Source organism: Pipistrellus kuhlii, unplaced genomic scaffold, assembly GCF_014108245.1.
Source record: "Pipistrellus kuhlii isolate mPipKuh1 unplaced genomic scaffold, mPipKuh1.p scaffold_m20_p_9, whole genome shotgun sequence".
In the NCBI taxonomy this organism is placed as follows: Eukaryota; Metazoa; Chordata; class Mammalia; order Chiroptera; family Vespertilionidae; genus Pipistrellus; species Pipistrellus kuhlii.
In genome coordinates this window covers 33,300,298-33,319,149 of record NW_023425595.1, presented here as the reverse complement: position 1 = coordinate 33,319,149, position 18,852 = coordinate 33,300,298, and the positions used below count along the sequence as shown (strand labels likewise).

The following is an 18,852-nucleotide window of genomic DNA, read 5'->3' as shown; positions in this document are numbered from 1 at the left end:
TGGTCTTCTTGACAGTTACTCATTCCTGCCTAGGCCTTCTGCAGGGCTCAAAGGACATGGCTGTTTTGCCCCAATTTGGTAGAAAACCCTCAGGCCTTACTTCTATCAGTTGTAAGGGCCCAGATTGCATTTTCACTCCTGCTTTATGCAGTATTAAAGATATTTGGAAGGAGGCCAGAAATGCAAAAGACAGAGCTATAAGGAATTATATTTAGAAAGATATTGTTTAAGACAACTGTCTTTGGACATGTTTTTTCCTCATTTTTATTAATTTGCTTCATAGTATGTTCAAAGAAAAGGCCAATATGAGTAATAGTAATAAGCATTCCAAACATTTCATAGCACTTTAAGTTTTAGAGCCTCCTCCCCCAATTATATAACACATCTTCAAAAACAGCCTGGAGATGATGCTTACTATGAATGGTTATTTTTTATTGAGTACTTATTATATGTCCAACACTAAGTGCTTTACATATATTTTTTCATTTAACTTTTATATCAGTTGTAAAAGTTGTATTATCATCATTTGGAACAGATGAAGACACTAAGACCTGAAGTAAGTAAGAGCCCAAGATCACACAGTTAATATGTAATGGAGCTGTGATTTGAACCCACCCAATAGTTTCTAGCTCCATGGCTGGTTTTGTTAATGTCTGTGCTTGACTGGCTCTGTGAGATACGGCACTGTGGGCTTACTTACAGAAGAGTAAGCTGATTAGAGAGGCCATAACTTGCCAGTTTTAACAAGGCACATAAATGGCAGATATAGAAGGTGAATTTTGATCATTTGATTTAGAATCTGTGTCCCAGCTGGTTTTTATTCATTTTTATTTTAGCTGTCTTATTTTTATATCCCAATTTTATATTATTTCACATTCATTTAAATTAGTCTTGGTATGGATTATAAATAAACTAGTGGCCAGTGCACGAAATTCGTGTATGGGGGTTGGGGGGTACAGGGAGAGGAGGAAGGGTGTCCCTCAGCCTGGCCTGTATCCTCTCCAATCTGGGACCCCTCAGGGGATAACCGGCACAATCCAGAACTGCTGGCTCCTAACCACTCTCCTGCCTGCCTGATTGCCCCTAACTTCTGCCTGATTGTCCCTAACTGCTCCTCTGCTGGCTTGATTGCCCCTGACCACCTCTGCCTTGGCCCCACATCCGGGACCCAGGATTCCCTCCTCCAGGCACCCGAGATCTGGGCTTCCCTCCCTCTGGTCAGCTATAGGCACCCAGGCTGGCTGCAGCCACAGGTACTGGTGCCCGGGACTGTGGGGTGGGCAGCTTCTCCATCTACCAGACTAGCTAGCCGCAGGTGCTGGTGCCTGGACCGCAGGTGGGCGGCTTCTCCATCTTCCCTGGGATGCAGTGTAGGTGACTTTTCCAGCTGGCTGTGGCCTGGGATCATGGGGCAGGCGGCTTCTTCATCTCCCAGGCTGCAGCCAGCCTCAGGCACTGTGGCCCGGTTTCTCCCTCTCCCCCAGGACATGGGGCAGGTGGATGTGAGGCTTCTGCTGTTGGCTGCAGTCTGGGATAAGGGTGCAGGCAGCTTCTTCGGGGCTGCAGCCAGGCTCAGGCGCTGGTGCCCCACTCCTTCGACCTTGACAAGCCTGGAGCAGTGGAGGGGATGGGGGGGAAGGGGCTGCAGCCATGTTTTCAAATTAATTTGTATACTCACTCTGATTGGCTGGTAGTGTAGCAGAGTGACGGTAATTTACATGCTTCTCTTTTATTAGTTTAGATTATAAAAAGTCTTAACTGGAGATGCAAAGAAAAATAATGTGTTGGGGTGTATTCTCGAGGAACTAATGGTTGATTGGGTGTAACAAAAAGACATGCATAGAATTAGAGGTGCTATCATATACTAATGGGAGAAAGTCCTAAATGAGTAAGTTAGGCTATTAGTGATTTAAAGAAGGGGAAATAAGTGTGAGCTATGATTTAATAGGGAGAGGATTATTTGTGGGAGGGGTTGTTGAACATAGTATATAATAAAAGATCTGCAACCCTCTTAAATGTGATTAGAAAAGTAAATAAAACTACAGAATTTTGGAGCCAAGTTTTTTAAAAATAGAAGCACAATTCTGAAATGTTTATATATGACTAGGAAGAGCAACATATATGACACCTTCATGGATTTGTCATTTAGTATATTTGTGTTTTCAGTGCTTCACTTACATAAATGTTTATTGAATGAATGAATATTTTGGTCAGAGTCTGAAGTTGCAGGGGTACTGTATCATTATCCTATATAATAAAAGGCCAATATGCAAATTGACCAAAAGGCAGTATGACCAGTCACTGTGACACGCACTAACCATCAAGGGCAGGCGGTCAGTGCAGGAGCTGCCCCCTGGTGGTCAGTGTGCTCACACGGGGAGCACTGCTCAGCCAGAAGCCCTGAGCTGTCTCATGGCTGATGAGTGCAGCAGTGGTGGTGGGAGTCTCTCCCGTCTGCAGCAGTGCTAAGGATGTCCAACTGCCAGACTGTGAGAGGGCGCAGGCCAGGCTGAGGAACACCCCCTCCCCTGAGTGCACAAATTTCGTGCACTGGGCCTCTAGTTATAATGTGCTATAAAAGGCTAATGATAGAACCTTTAAATAATATCTAGTCTGGCAGCTGCTTCTAACTGATGAGTGAAGTAGGGCCCAGAGAATACAAGCAACACTTCTAATAAGTTGTAGGGGAGGACTACTTCTCCTGGCAGGACTAGCTATTATTATGGAATGAATTGCTAATGTTTTCACAGAGATTTTATGAGCACAAGTAAAACATACAGAGAAAACATTGTTGAGAGTATTTTGAATCACTGAATTTTTTACTGATAAAATGAGCCTATGGAAGTTTGTTTTTCTCTCTCCTTATTTCTATAGATTTTATTCCAGGTTTACATTAGAAAGGTTCAATAGGTTGAACCTAACTTTTGTTCATAGCTTTCCCACAGTGCACATCTAGCAGAGCTTTTTCCCTCTCAAAGGCTTGGTTGGAAACAGTGTCCTTTATTTCTAATGTATAATTTACCTCTCCTTCCTGGTGTTTGAGTTTTGTTAGTCTTGATAAATGCCTGCTTCTGTGCACCGAACATGGGGTCCTGCAGTTAACATGGGGGTCCTGGTGTGCAGCTACCTGGGAAGCAGTGGGTGAAAATGCCTGAGAGAGTAGGCAGGGTGGGTTATTGCCAGTGCCTTAAACTTCTTTGCTTAACTCATTAACCCAGAGATCTTGTCTAGTCACCATGAATCTATGAATTTCAATGCCAGAAAAGGAAACTGATATAAAAAGAATCTGTTGGTCTTGTTTCACTACAGAAAGGAATGGAGGTTGCCTGGCCAGTGTGACTCAGTGGTTGGGCATCGACCTGTGAACTAGGAGATCATGGTTCGATTCCCGGTCAGGGCACATGCTTGTGTTGCAGGCTTGATACCCTGTGGGGAGACTGCAGGAGGCAACCAATCAGTGATTCTTTCTCATCATTGATGTTTCTCTCTCTCTTTCTCTCTTTCTCTCTTTAAAATCAATAAAAAAAAAAATACATATTTCAAGAAAAAAAGAAGAAAGGAATGGAAATCAAACACAGCCCAGTAGTGGAGAAAGAATTGGAGTCAACAGTCCTGGAGTTGACTCTAGACTCCGTCATTTATACATCATGAGACCTTGGACGGGTTCCTTAATCTAAGCCTCAGCTCTCCCACCTATAAAATGCATTCATTAGTCATGCCGAGTACCTCACAGGCGCATTAAATTCCCCCCGGCATGTGTGGCTTGTTCCTTTTCATCCTCTTGGGAGGTATTTTTTTGGGGGTATCTTCTTTTTATTGAGACTTTCCCTGACTATCTTCTCAAAATTGTAATTCTTATATGGCATTCATATTCCTTTGCCCTGATTTATTTTTCTGCCATACCACTAATTGGCCATATTTTTTGCTCTCTGTTAATTGCCTTACTCCCACTCACAATAATAACAAAATACAAAATAATAATAGGTAGTTCTTTTATATTGGGCACTGTTCTAAGCACTTTGCATATGTTAACTAATTTAATCCTTATAGAAATGCTATTACATGGTACTATTATTATGACCCCCATTTTATAGATTTCAAAAATTGAGGCATAGAGAGGTTAAGTGATTTTCAAAGAACACTAAAAGGTTAGCATTGGAGTCAGAATCTAAACCTAAGCTCTCTGGCTCCAGAGTCCTTGCTTTTAATCACTATACTATATTGCCTCATCAGAACATAAGCTTTTTGAGGAAAGAGTTGCTTGTCTTTTTTTGTTCACTATTGTTTCATCAGTACCTACAATTGTACCTGGCACACAGTAAGCAATGAGTATTTGTTCAATAAATCAACAAACAAGAGCTGGTGAGGATGTGGAAAAAAAGGGAATCCTCATGCACTGTTGAGATTATAAATTGGTGCAGCCACTATGGAAAACAACATGGAGCACTAACCGGTTTGGTTCAGTGGATAGAGCATTGGCCTGCGGACCGAAGGGTCCCGGGTTTGGTTCCATTCAAGGGCATGCACTTTGGTTGCGGAAGGATCTTTAGTGACTGATAAGGTTCTAAAGACATGTTTTTTGGGAGCCCTTCTTGGTTCTGAATTATATCTGACAGTATATTCTATTATGTTATTTTCCTCTATGTTTCATTATTCTGTACTGCCTTTATACCATTTCTGGACTGCTTCTGCTAACCTCTAAGCACATAAACATAATGGTTGGTCGGTAGTTCATTCACAGCAGTCAACCTCTCTCTCAGATCAGTCCTTCCAGATGTTCGTTGGACATCTTTGCCTCGGCTGGTTAAAAATGAAGGCCGTCTTTCCGTGCTTACCCTGGAAACCCTTTACTTTTGTTTTCTTTCTGAAACCTTTTTTTTTTTTTTTTTTTTTTTTTTTTTTTTTTTAACTTTTCCTTTATCAAGCTCTGTATATAGAGATTCTAAATCCTATCAGTTCTGACTCCAAAATATTCCTATATTTTTTCCGTATTTTCTATTTCAGCTCTTCCTTTCTTTTTCAGACCTTCTGTTTCTCTTCTACAGTCCATTCTATGTCTTCCCATGAAATATTCTAAAACACAGACGTGACTATCACTTTGTTGCTTCATTCCTTTATGGCTTTCTATTCATCTTCACAGCAGTTTTTTAGATTAAATGATGGTATTTCCATTTGACAGATGAAGAGATCATTGCTTTTCTATAGCAGACAGTCTCAAGAGTCTTACTCTTGCGCCGAAACCGGTTTGGCTCAATGGATAGAGCGTCGGCTTGGGGACTGAGAGGTCCCGGGTTCGATTCCGGTCAAGGGCATGTACCTTGGTTGCGGGCATATCCCCGGTAGGGGGTGTGCAAGAGGCAGCTGATCGATGACTCTCATCGATGTTTCTAGCTCTCTATCTCTCTCCCTTCCTCACTGTACAAAACCAATAAAAATATATTTAAAAAAAAAAAAAGAGAGAGTCTTACTCTTTTAGAGCTCTCTAATTACCCTTCTAGAATCCTAAACGTGGGGAGGGGATATTCCAAAGTCCTGGATGTCCCTATGGCCATTGTAAGTCTGGGCCATTGAAAATTACATGTGATAAGGATGTTTCCCCAGATGAAATATGATAAGGTCATCATTTGTTAAGTGTGTCATCTGCTCTGGCAAAACATACATTGTCTTATTTAGTACTTCCAACAATCTAGGATATGGTTACCAATAGTATTTCCTCAATACTGAAAAGGGAACTGAAATTAAGTATGCTATCCAAGGCCTCACAGCTGCTGTGCCCCCAAAAACCTATGTTCTTAATCATTATAAGAAGTTGCTAGGCAATAGTACTTTGAATATGTTGCTTCTACAAGAAAGATAATGATGATTTTTTAAATATATATATTTTTATTGATTTCAGAGAGGAAGGGAGAGGGAGAAAGGGATAGAAACATCGACGATAAGAGAGAATCCAATGGGGATCTAGCCTGCAACCAGGACATGTGCCCCCAACCAGAATTGAACCCGGGACCCTTCAGTCCACAGGCCAGCGTTCTATCCACTGAGCCACACCAGCTAGGGCAGGGTTGATGATTTTATGTGCTATGTTGAGAATTTCCGATCTGGTGTGCTTCTGAGTTTGCTTTAGAGAACTAACATTCCAGTAGACCACTTTGCTCAATGGGTCCTTCAATAAATACCTACATTATTACTTTATATTCCCTTAGTATCCTATGTCCCATGACAGATAGATTTAAAATGCCAATCAAGACTAATGACCAGCAGAAGGGAGAGGAATTTTATTGGGACTGCATTGTCATACAGCTAATTTGTCCATTTATCTGTCTTTCCATATAATTATTCATCTGTCCATCCAGAGAATAGTATCAAGATGATACAGTGGAAAGTTTGCAGTCTAAAGTCAGGCCCTGTTTTTTGTTCAGAGCCTTGTTTGTGATCCTGACTTGCCATATATTTCTACAGTAGTCCTTTCCTTTCTCTGTGCCTCAGTTTTCTCTTCTAAACAAAAATGAATAAAGCTGTTGGATGCCATGACCATAGACTCCTTCTAATTAGCTCTTTCCAACTAGATGTGGTAAGTAATATCACAGTTGTACTTTGGAAAAGGAGCACCAGCATTTTTATACTGTATCACAGGCCTTATATAATATTTTTAAATCTTACAACGTAAGCTTATATATTTGCATTGCAAATCTAGCCTATTATAAGCAACCATTAAAGAGGAACTGTGAGGATTGGTGAATTATAGTCTTTCTAGAAATGCTGGATCACTATTTTTTTGTAGCTTGAGATGTTTCAGCAAGTCTGTCTGCGGCAATCCATTTCCAGCCAAGTATAACTTTGCTTCAGAGGTGTGTGCCAATTTCAGATCATTGTATTGTGTGATTGTGAAAATGATAGGCAATCAATTTATTCAGCAAATATTTTCCAAGCACATAACTGTGTTCCTGACTTTGTGCTAATGTTAGGAATAAAACTGTGATCAAGACAAATCTCTATTCTTGTGGGCTTTACAGTTGAGAGTGTGAAAAAAAATGAGTAGGAATTATCCAAACTAGAGATAGGGGAGATGAGGGATAATCCCCAAATGATGGAAAAGTGGTATTTTAGGCAGAGAGAAGAGCGTGTGTAAAGACTCAGAGGCAAGAGAGTATGGCATGTTCAGGGGAATTTAAAGAAGACCAAATAGCTGAATTATAAAGTAGAAAGGCAGGAAAATGCAATTTTGAAATCACAGCCATTTTAGGTCATTGCATCTGGATTGTGAAGTAGCATGTTGTCATGGAAAGGACACTAGATTTCAGATCTGAAGTTTTAGATTTTAGTCCCTGGCTTTCTTTCCACTAAGATCCTGAACAATTTATATAACTTCTCTGATTGTGTTTCTTTATCGGCAAAATAGTAATGGTTATCTCTTGCACCATCCTTATAAACTAAAAAGTATTACATTATGAAAGTTTCTGTCAAGCAAAATGACATCCTCTCTGTTTCAACCACTTAGGTTTAAGATAGCACCTTCATTATAGTCATACTTACACATGGCTGTTTCCTACTAAAAAATAAATTCTCTAAGGGCAGAGAAATGACACATAGGAAGTCCCAAGTACTTGTGAGGTTTAGTGAATACAAATGTTCCTCGACTTATGATAGGGTTATGCAGAAATGTAATGTGCAGTCTGATTACATTTGGCAGACAGTATAAAGAAGCAGACATCTATAAAAACTGGGCTTCATTGCATATTATACTGATAGAATTGAGGGGGGAACCCCATTGAAATGGAGTTCCCTTTATTTTGTGTGGTAAGAAAAATTTAATGTGATATTAAGCTATTGAATTCCAATAAAATGTTTCCTTTTATTTATCCATTAATTAATTCATTCAACTACTCAACAAATGTTTACTGAACACCCAGCATTATCCATGCCCTTTAAATTCCAGAAATGCAGTGATGAATAAAAGAAATGGTCCCTTCACTTCATAGTGCTTAAAATGTAGCAGAAAGAAAAGAATTGGGCAAGCAAATTATAACTACAATGAGTATTTACTACAGAAAAGTTCAGAGAGCTCCTTGATCATAAAATGGCCTATAGTCATGCCCAGTCTCGGCTCTGAGGTCCTTCACAAGAGCTGAGTGGGCATAATTTAGAAGTGGGGACCGGGTGATAATATTACTGCCATGTTTTCCCTTCAGAGTCTATATTTCCAGCCTTTCTATACTCCATATCCTCTGAATGTGCCTTGCTCTCTTATGGTACAATTTCATGAATGGCCTTTCCTCCCCTTCTCCCTCAAAACAGATCAAATGACATTCTTTTGAAATCCTCTATATCACTCCCCTTCCCAAATACATAGGATTAGATTTAGCTGTCTATAACAGAAATCTAAAATAACAGTGGTTAAAAATATAGAGGTAGGTAGACCAGAGCTGAAATGATTGCTCCACAAAATCAAGGGCTCCTTCCACCCATCCTTGGTTTGAGACTTCCATTCTCAAGGTCATTTCATAGAAAAGAAGGCTAACGTCCAATCATTATGTCGCAGTATTAGGTACCAGAAAAGAGTAAGAGAAGGAAGGGCACCAATCCAGCTAACACTGTTCTCTTTAAGCTGCTCTTAAGCAGAAGTCCTATACCATTTTTCAGTCATATCTCATTAAACAGAAATAATCACATAGCCACATCTAACCTCGAGAGGTTGAGAAAAGGGATCCTTTTACTCCAGACCACCAGTGGTCCTCGGACCACCAGTTGGCGATCACTACTTTAACTAAACATACTGCCACCTAGTGGCAGTCATAATACCCCTCACCTGACTTTCAGTTTGTCTTTAAATTCTAGCAGTCAGCATAATAGTACTATATTGCTCCTGATTGTCAGTTTCCATATGTTTCCCTCAGTATAAACACCCAGGAACAGACATTGTGTCCTGCTAACTCTGAATCTGTAACACTTTAGAGAGAGCCTAGCCCAGAAGTTATCAGTTCATGTGTATAAATGAGGGCATTAACAAAATGACTTAATTCCTTTTAGCTTATAAAACATGTGTTTTACAATTTATTGTTGCTCTTTGGGGAGAGGGTTTGCTAAGCAGTTTAGGTGTTCCAGAAGTTTCATCACCTTATATATATTTTTGGCCTTATTACTGTTACTTAACCTTTAAAATTCCCAGCTTGACCATAACCTTCTTTGGGCAGACACTGTCTTTTTCTTTTCTTTCTTTTTTATATATATATATATATATATTTTTTTTTTTTTTTTATTGATTTTGTACAGAGAGAAAGGGAGAGAGATAGAGAGTTAGAAACATCGATGAGAGAGAGTCATCGATCAGCTGCCTCTTGCACACCCCCTACTGGGGATGTGCCCGCAACCAAGGTACATGCCCTTGACCGGAATCGAACCTGGGACCCTTCAGTCCCCAAGCCGACACTCTATCCATTGAGCCAAACCGGTCTTGGCAGACACTGTCTTTTTCTTTTCCCTACCATACACATCCCAATATGCATTAAACCTTTGAGCTTTAATTTCTTCATCTGTCAAATGAAGTTAATAACCTTTACATTGCTTAATTCAAAGGATCAGGTTTGAAATAGTTAAGAATCTCATTGTAAATATAAGCACTTTGTAAATGGTAAAATTCTTTTTGAAAAGCTTTAAAATAGCTTGCAAACTACAACACTAATTTTAAATACTGCAATCTGTTATGCATATGATACTTCCAAGTATCATTTGATGTCATTTTATGCTTATAGACTTTGCTGTTGATTTTAAAGAAATAGTTCAGGTGTTTTTGAGGGCAGCAGGTAGGCCACTTGCAGAATAATCTGAGAATGAAAGCCAGCTAGCTCCATCTGGAGGGAAGTATTGAGTATCTCTGAGTGTTTTCCTTCTTACACGTCATGCCATCGTCTGGCCCACCACTACTTATTCTGCCCAAGGTGATCTATCAAAGGAGGCTTCTTTGGACACTTTATTTTTCATCTGGATTATTTCAATAGCATTCTTACTGTTCTCCCAGCTCTTGCCTTTCTGCCATCTGATGTCAGCTCAACAGTCAAAGTAATCTTAAAATGAAGTAAAAATAAAAACAAAAGAAAAAAAACAAATAAAAATTCAAAAATGAAGGCAAATCCTGTCATCTGCTCAGAACAATAAAAAAACCCCAAAGTCCTTATATTGGCTTACAAGGGCCTGCGTGATTTGGCCTCATTACCTATCGGACCTCACTGCCTACTCTTTCTCTGTAGTTTACTGCACTCAGCTGAACTGGCCTCCGTGCTGCATTTCACACATGCTTCCACTTCAGAGCACAGTCTCATTTGCCTTTTTCTCTCCTTGAACAGTTTGCTTTCAGAGACCTGCATGGCTTGCTCTTTCAACTTATTCAGGTCTTTGCTTAGATGACACTTTCTCAAACCATCTTATTTAATATTGTATCTGCTCCCCTTGTATTCTTTCCACCTTCCGAGATTTCTCTAAAGTATTTATTGTCATCTGTTATCCAATATATTTTACTTGTTAAAGTATTCCCCCCCCCCACTAGAACATAAACAGGCATTTTTCTTGTTCTTGTTCACGACAGTATCTTAATTTCTCTACCAAGCTTATGTGAGATAAATGGCATTTTGGGAAAGAAAGTCTCAGGAAGTCAAGCTGTTGGGATGTCAAAACTCCTTGCGAACATAAATACATTGATTCTTGAGCTCCATCCAGATAGAGCATAGAGGGTCTTCACATGATGTGAAGGAGTGTGGATTTTATTCCCGAGGCTTTTGAGGGGAGTAATGCTGTCATTCAACCTATGTTTTAATAAAGAATAGCAAGGATGAATTAGAGTGGTCTGGAATGGGGGGAAAAAGACCTTGAGACTGTTATAATAGTTCAGACAAAAGATGGTGAAAGTTGACCTCACAGGCAGTAGCAGGAAAAAAGGTAGGGTTGTCAGGATTTGGTGATGGATTGGGTGTGAGAGAAGGGGAGGAATTGAGAATGACTTTCAGAGTTTTGGCTCAGGTGCTCGGTGGATGGATTGTCAGTAACTCTGAGACAGGCAATAACTGTAGAAGAATGGGCTTGGGAGAGATAAGAGATCAACCGAAGGACTTGTATACATGCATGTAAGTACAACCAATGGACACAGAAATCTGGGGAGGGAGGGTATGTACACAGATAATAATTTGATTAAAAAATATATGAGAAAAAATAAAAAGGAAAAGAAAAAAAAAGAAGAATGGGCTTGGGGAAAGATGGTGAGTTTACTTTTGGACATGGAAAGTTTCAATTGCTTATGTTGTTCAGGAAGAAATGTTCAGGAAATAGGTGTGGTGTGTAGTAGGTAAGTGTTGTGTATAATGATTTTGAGGAAGATGTGGATTTGGAAGTTACTAGGTTTCATGTATCATGAACTAATCTAGACAATCACTAACTATTTTCTATCTCTATAGATTTGCCTATTCTGGACACTTCATATAAATGGATCACAGGATATGTGGCCTTTTGTTACTGGCTTCTTTCACTTAATAGAATGTTTTTAAGGTTCATCATGATGTAGCATGTATCAATACTTCATTACTTTTTATTGCCAAATTCTTCAATCTATGAATATATCACATGTCCTTTATCCATTCATCTCTTGGACATTTGATTGTTTCCACACCTTTTGATTATTATGAATAATTCTGCTATGAACATTTGTGTGGACATACATGTTCATTTCTCTTTGGTATATACCTAAGAGTGCATTGTTGGATCATATGGTAACTACATTTGAGGAAGTCAGACTCTTTCCAAAGCAACTGTATTATTTTACATTCCCACAAGCATTGTCTAAGCCTGGATTCCAATTTCTTCACATTCTTGCCAACTCTTTTTATTATCTCTGTGTTTTTATAATAGCCATCCTAGTGTATGTGGATTTATGGATTTACATTTTTTTAAAAATTTGATTGATTTAAGAGAGATAGAGAGAAAGGAAGGACTTGAGAAAGAAAGAGATCAATTTGTTGTTCTGCCTATTTATGCATTCCTTGATTGATTCTTATATGAGCCCTGACCAGGAGTTGCCATATCGGGATGATGCACTAACCAACTGAGCTACCTGGCCAGGGCCTCATGGTTTTCATTTGTATTTTTTCATGTGCTTGTTGGCCATTTATGAAACTTCATTGAAGAAATGTATGTTCAGTCCTGGCCGAGTACCTCAGTTGGCTAGAGCATCATCTCAATATGGGAAGGTTATGAGTTCGATCCCCAATCAGGGCACACAGAGGAAACAACCAATGAATGTGTAAAGAGGTGGAACAACAAACTGATGTTCCTCTCTTCTTTCCTCATTCTCTCTCAAATCAACAAAATAAAGTAAAAATAAAGTGTTTTAAAAAGTGTTTGCTTTCTTCCATTTCTTTCATTTGTGATGTGTTTCTTGGTCTCCACATTTTTAACTGCTTCCCTGTGTTTGTGTCTGTGTGTTAGGTAGAGCTGCAATGTCTCCTGGAATTCTTAAAGTGGCCTTGTGTAGAAGGTGTCCTGTAGGGCCCAGTGGCTAAGCCTCCCCAGTCACCTGCGCAGGGCACTCTAGGTGTGGACTGTGTGCAAAGTTTTGTTGTAAGTGAGCTTTGCTTGCTATTGGCCTCAAGGAGGAGTGGATCACTTTTGGACATGGTGAGTTTGTCATTTAACAACCCTACCTTCTTCCTGCTACTGCCTGCTAGGTCAGCTAGGAGGAGCTGATCTGCAGGCCAATTGGCTGTGAGGACCAGTTGTGACTGCAGTGGAAGAGCTGCTGTGTAGGAGACGCCCTTCTGGAGCAGGACTTACTTCAGTGGGGTTTTGGTGCTCACTGAGTCTGCCCGTTGAGTGTGTTGCTCTCCATTGAGCCAAACTGGTTAGGGCTTAGTTATAATTTTGATGTGATTGTGGATCCTCTCAAATTATTGGCCCTTTTATTATTGAGATAAGAGTTCTTTATATATTTTAGTTGCAAATCTACAAAAAAAAAGTTCATTCTGTGGGTTGTCTTTTTACTTTCTTGATGTTATTCTTTAAAGCACAAAAATTTTTGGTTTTGATGAATCCAGTTTATCTGTCCCCTCCCCCACTCTTTGGTTATTTTTTAAAATATATTTTATTGATTTGAGAGAGAGAGAGAGAGAGAGAGAGAGAGGGAGAGAGAGAAATATCAGTGATGAGAGAGAATCATTGATTGGCTACCTCCTGCATGCCCCCCATTGGGGATTGAGCCCGTATCCTGGGCATGTACCCTTGACCAGAATTGAACCTGGGACCCTTCAATTCACAGGCTGACACTCTATCCATTGAGCCAAACCAGCTAGGGCTCACTCTTTGGTTATTTGTGCTATTGGTAGCATATCTAAGAAACCATTTCCAAATCCAAGGTCATGAAAGTTTATGCCTATATGTTGTTCTGTCTTCAAGAGTTTTTGTTAGTTCTCATTTAGGTCTTTGATCCATTTGGGTGCTAGTCTTGAACTTGTCTCTTACTTGCTTTGTGAACTTGGATTGTTGTCCACTTGCCTTTTCTCAGCTTCACTCAGTGATTGCCATGGACTGGGAGTCAGGGATGGGAGCATTGACTACAAAGATGAGAGAACTTTTGGGGGTGATGATAATCTATACTAATGAAAGGGTAATATGCTAATTAGACTGGGAGACCTTCTGAACAAAGCCATGTTGGCAAGGCCAAGGCATAATATGCTTTTATTATTATAGACTAGGGGCCCAGTGCACGAATTCATGCACCTTGAAAGGGACTATGGGTCGCGAGGCTGTAATGGGCACAGGGGCAGATCTTGGCCCATCATCTGCACCCCCTCCAGCCCCTCCTGCTGTGGCCCCTGGGCCCGTCTGCCAGCAGCTCCAGCTCCCACCACTGACACACCCATGAGCTGACAGTGCCGGCCCCACTCACACCGCTAGTGGTGTGGAGTGATTGGGGCCAGTGCCAGCAGCAGGTGCTAGTTGGGCCGGTGCTATCAGCGGGTTCAAGCAGTGACTGCTGCCCTGATCACCCCTCAGGAGTAGAATTTTCAGTAACCACCAGTAGCTCACCCTGATGACAGCAACCAGTACCCCGCCTTGGTTTGGTGCTCCCGCTCATCTGCTCCACCATCCCACCTCAGCTGATGCCCGCCATGTTCTATTCTCTGCTGCCAATGCCTGTTCTGTGCACGCCCCTGGTGGTCAGTTCACATCATGGTAATTGGTTGGTTGGTTGTTTGGTTGTTTCACCATTCGGTCTATTTGCATATTAGCCTTTATTGTATAGGGTTATATAGGATTGTAGTGGCATTTTTTTTTTACAACTTTATACATTTTTCAAGGCTTATAGAACTGTATACCTTTTGGGTAAGTTTTACTATATGAAAAGGAACCTATCTTTAAAAATACCTTCCAACAACTCTACAAAGTATATGTTATTTGTTTTTCCATTTTGAGGATAGAGGAAACTAAGGCTTAGAAAGGCTTGCCTGTGGTCCCACATTTGGGATTTGAACCTAAATCTGCCTGATCACAGAGCTTGTGATCTTCCTATTCATTTTTAACTGGCCCGTAAACCGATAACAGTGTGTGGGTTCTGTTGTAAAGCCAGGAACCGTGTCTGTTTGCATGCAGCTCCTCCAAAGTGGCTGTCATATTCCAAATTTTGAGCCCCTGGCAGACTTCATTTCTGTCAGTCATTAGCTGTGATTGGAATCGATGTGGAGTGCTGCCTAGGCATGATCTCCTTCTTAGACTGTGGCCCTTATTTTGGAGCAGCAGGAGTCCAGTTTCAAAGCTGATGAGTTTCTTCGGATATAAAAAGCAGTTTCATACTTTGTTCAATCAGCAAAATAGAGCTTTCTCAGTAGGAGAGTGCTCAGAAGTTTACAGGGCCAGTTGGGCTGCTTAGCATATTAACAGTCTTTCTTATCCTGGCTTATGTAGCAGAGAACTGGTTGGATAGAGGAGAGATCCAAGGCATTGGAAGTGTACTGGTATTCTGTGTTGCTACATCATTGCCATCATCAGTTACATCTGCATGTAACTTTACAGTTTTGCAATGTTATTTTAACATCTGTGACCTCTCTTCTCTCAGAACCCTGTCAAGAGAATGCTTTTATTTAGAGAGAGTTACTTGGCTGTATTCTAGGATAACTCTGGATTTAAGAAATTTTTTTCCCCTTAAGCTGTGTTGAAATATCTCTTAACTTTCATCCTCAAATTGTTTTAGTTTCAGTTTGTCAACTTGTGGTAATATATTGTCTGATGCTCCGAAGGGGAGAGGGCGTTGCCAGGTCTGCACATTGGGTACATTTCAGGAAGTTCCATCCTCAGAAATTGGCCAGGGGCATTTTCCTCTTTGCCTCTTTGGCCTAGACTTCCTCTCCTTGGGAACCCATCTCTTCTCCACTTCTCATTACAGAACCCAGACAGACTAATTAATCGCAGGGCAATTGTTAGCAAGCCAGCTGTTGACTGCTTGTTTTCAACATTTGACTGTTTCCTATCTTGAGGTGGTACTGGAAAAGTTAATAACCTAAAAAAAACTGCCCATCTATCATGTGAGCCCAGTTAGGAGGGAATTGTTTCATTTTTATGAAGTGTAAATAATATGTATGTTTGCAAGCCTGCGTTGGCCTGTGTTTCAGAGATGGTTCCCTAAACAAGGTGGGACAAATTGGCTGGCTAACAGAGCTTAATAGCAGATTTTCTGTTAACCAGAATGGAGAATGTTTCATTAGGGTAATTAACAGAGCACTTGTGCAGGTAGTACTTATTACACACAAATTTCCAAGTTTATTTCTTTCCCTTGAATAAACGTTGAAAGAGGTCTTGGCTGGGTTTCCTTGTTTGCATTAAAATGATCAGTGGTGTTACATTTCCTTTATTTTTTTTCCCCACCCAAAGCTGTTAGTAACTAGTATCTTGTCCTCTGCAGGTGCCAAGGGTGGGTGAGACACTTGCTACTCTTCCTTCTAGAAGTCTGTGTGCTCTCCATCAGCCACTCGGGCTCCCCTAGGGAACAGAGGTGTTTCCTTTCCCAGCTCCTAGACTAGCATCCTTAGAATCAAAATGGACCTCAGAGAGGTTACATGAATTGATTTCACATCAGGATGTTGACAGCAAGAGAGGGGTAGCATGCTAGTGACAGTCACCTGGGTACAAAGTGGGACTAGTACTGACAGAGACAATGGCCTGGGTGTCAGGCAAGTTTTATCTGTTTCCCACTATCTTCATCTGTCTATTGGAAAAAGTGTCTAGCATAGGGCCAAATTCTAACAAAGAGTTTTTTGTTTTCATCCTGTTTCTACTATAAACTGAAGATTTTAGGGAGGAAACTGATGTCAGGGAGAATGAACAATTAATAATCAATGTTATTTTCGTTGTTTTTCCGTAGGATCCTCAGTCTTCCACAATGAACCCCGTGTACAGCCCCGTGCAGCCTGGGGCTCCTTATGGCAACCCTAAGAACATGGCTTACACAGGTGAGTGGTGTGAGAATGGCTCTCATTTTAAGAAATGTTGGTGAAGGGCAGTGGTCATCAAACTGCAGCTCACAAGCCACATGTGGCTCTTTGGCCCCTTGAGTGTGGCTCTTCCACAAAATACCACGTGCGGGCACGCACATACAGGGCGATTGAAACTTCGTGGCCCATGCACAGAAGTCGTTTTTCGGCTCTCAAAAGAAATTTCAATTGTACTGTTGATATTTGGCTCTGTTGACTAATGAGTTTGCCGACCACTGGTTAAGGGCATTGCCAAATAAATTGCTGAATGACTTTTGATATACTGTGTCTCCGGAAGGTTTGGTAAAGCTTGCAAACTTGTAGAAGGGAGTTATGTCTGGGGTCCAGTGGACATGGAAATCACATTATTGAGAGTAAGGTCACTGAATTGTCAGCAAAGGGAAAGGAAGGGAGGTGACATTCATTTATTGAGCACCTACTGTGGGCCTGGGCCTGTGCTGGGCACTTTAATCTTTCTTTTTTTACTCTTCTACTGAGGATATGTTTTTATGGATTTTTAGAGAGAAAGAGAAGCATCTATGGGAGAGAGAAACTAAGTCAGTTGCCTCAATTATGTGTCCCAACTGGGGATCGAACCCGCAACCTAGGTATGTGCCCTGATCAGGAATAGAACATGTAACCTTTTGGTTTATGGGACGATGCTCCTTGAATCACCTGGTTAAGACTGGGCACTTTAATCTTAAAGCACTTACTTCTATAATGTAAAACTTACCATCACCATGTCACAGATGAAAAATCATGGTTATAGTAAGAGGCTACAATACAAAATAAAAATAGATATTTAAGCCTAGGTCTGCTGATTGTGAAGGCTGATTATTTCCTCCCTGAACTGCATAACAAGCTGTTTCCTACTTCTCTGCCTTTGTGTGCGTTGTCCTGCTGTTGTCTCCTGACAGCTTCACTTAATTCTTTAAGAATTCAGCTTAAGGCCCAGGTAGCATTTTTCCAGGAAGCATTCTCTCCTATACTTGGCCTCAGGCAAGTTTTTACCTCCAGAGCTTCAGTATTTTCATTATAAAATGAGAACAGTAGTATTGCTCTATTTCATAAGGCTGCTATAATGATTAAATGAGCTGGTGTAAAGCACTCAGCACGTATTTGGTATAAAGTGCTTAATAACAGTTGTTATGATTTATAAGTAAACAAAGATGGGTTGAATGTATGGTAGTGAGAGAGAAAATGTATGTAAGTTACTAGCATGGTGCCTAGCATATCATGAGCCTTCAAAATATCATGAATTTAAATAGAAGGTGAAGGTAACAGAACAAACACATGGAAGTAAGCAAGTATGCTGAGGGTATAGTCAATATTTGAGATTAGCTGGAGTGAAGAGTAGAACGGGGAAAAGTGGAAAATGAAGTTCAAAAAATAGATTAGTAATGGTCTTGTTGACAGGGATCTCAGGGAACTGGGTTGTTCCAAGCTGTCCTATATGAGAGAGTACTAAGGGGTGCTTTAGAGATTCCTCAAATATTATCTAACAGAGCTGGGATTTGAACCTGGTGGTTGTTCATTCAATTGACACACATTTACCAAGTTCTACTATTTCAATTGAATGAACACTATAATAGTGAGGTGACTTTAGGCAAGTTGCTAAACCTCCCTAAATTTAATTTTTCTTTTCTAAGCGGGGATGATATTATCTAATTCATAGAGTAGTCATGAGAATTAAATGAGATAATTAGTACTTCTCTGGAGGAAGAGAGGACGGGTGGCCTTTGTTTCTACTAATCACCAAGAAATATTATCAGCCTGGAACTGTGTTTTAAGTTGATTTCTCTGCTGGGAGATACTGGGACCACACAGATTGTATAAACACACAACTAGAATAAATTCAGTCTTCATAGGCCAAGGTTCGTTTTCTTTTTTTGTGTGTGTGGCTATTTGCTCTTCTTTATTTGTTTTCCTCTCCGGGGAGGGAGAGGAAAATGGAGAGAAAAGGAGAGGAAAAGAAGCTGTTCCAGCCTTGTCTCCAGAGCCCGCTGGCTGCTCAGGAGTGAGGGTGGAGGCCAAGGTTCAAATTCTTAAGGAAATTTTCTTTTTTAACCTAAGCTTCCTGTTGTCTCTTAGTACTTTTGAGCCAGTTTATTTATTTATTTTTGACAATATGATATCCTCTAAGGTCCCAGCTTTATGCAAGGGAATTTGAATTCCAGTTCATGGCCTCTCCAAGGCCCAAAGCCCCTATGTTCCACTCTCTGTGTGACTTGAAAAGAAAGCCCTTGAATGCCCAGACAGAAGAGCTTCCTGAAGCAGTTCAAGCTCACTGAGAGAGTGCCTGATTTTTAGTTTCTTCTGTATTTTTGTTTTGTTTTTTTTTAAAAATATA

General features: G+C 40.5%; 1 protein-coding gene across 6 annotated transcripts in view; it reads left to right on the top strand.

Annotated features, from left to right (window-relative positions):
• FAM168A (family with sequence similarity 168 member A) overlaps positions 1-18,852 on the top strand; it is a 138,304-nt gene that overhangs the window by 71,693 nt on the left and 47,759 nt on the right. For all 6 annotated transcript variants that reach the window (XM_036426149.2, XM_045577758.1, XM_036426146.2 and 3 more), the window contains exon 2: positions 16,394-16,481. In XM_036426149.2, the coding sequence (XP_036282042.1) occupies positions 16,412-16,481 (70 nt within the window). In that variant the 5' untranslated portion in view covers positions 16,394-16,411. The remainder of the gene's footprint in view (positions 1-16,393; positions 16,482-18,852) is intronic.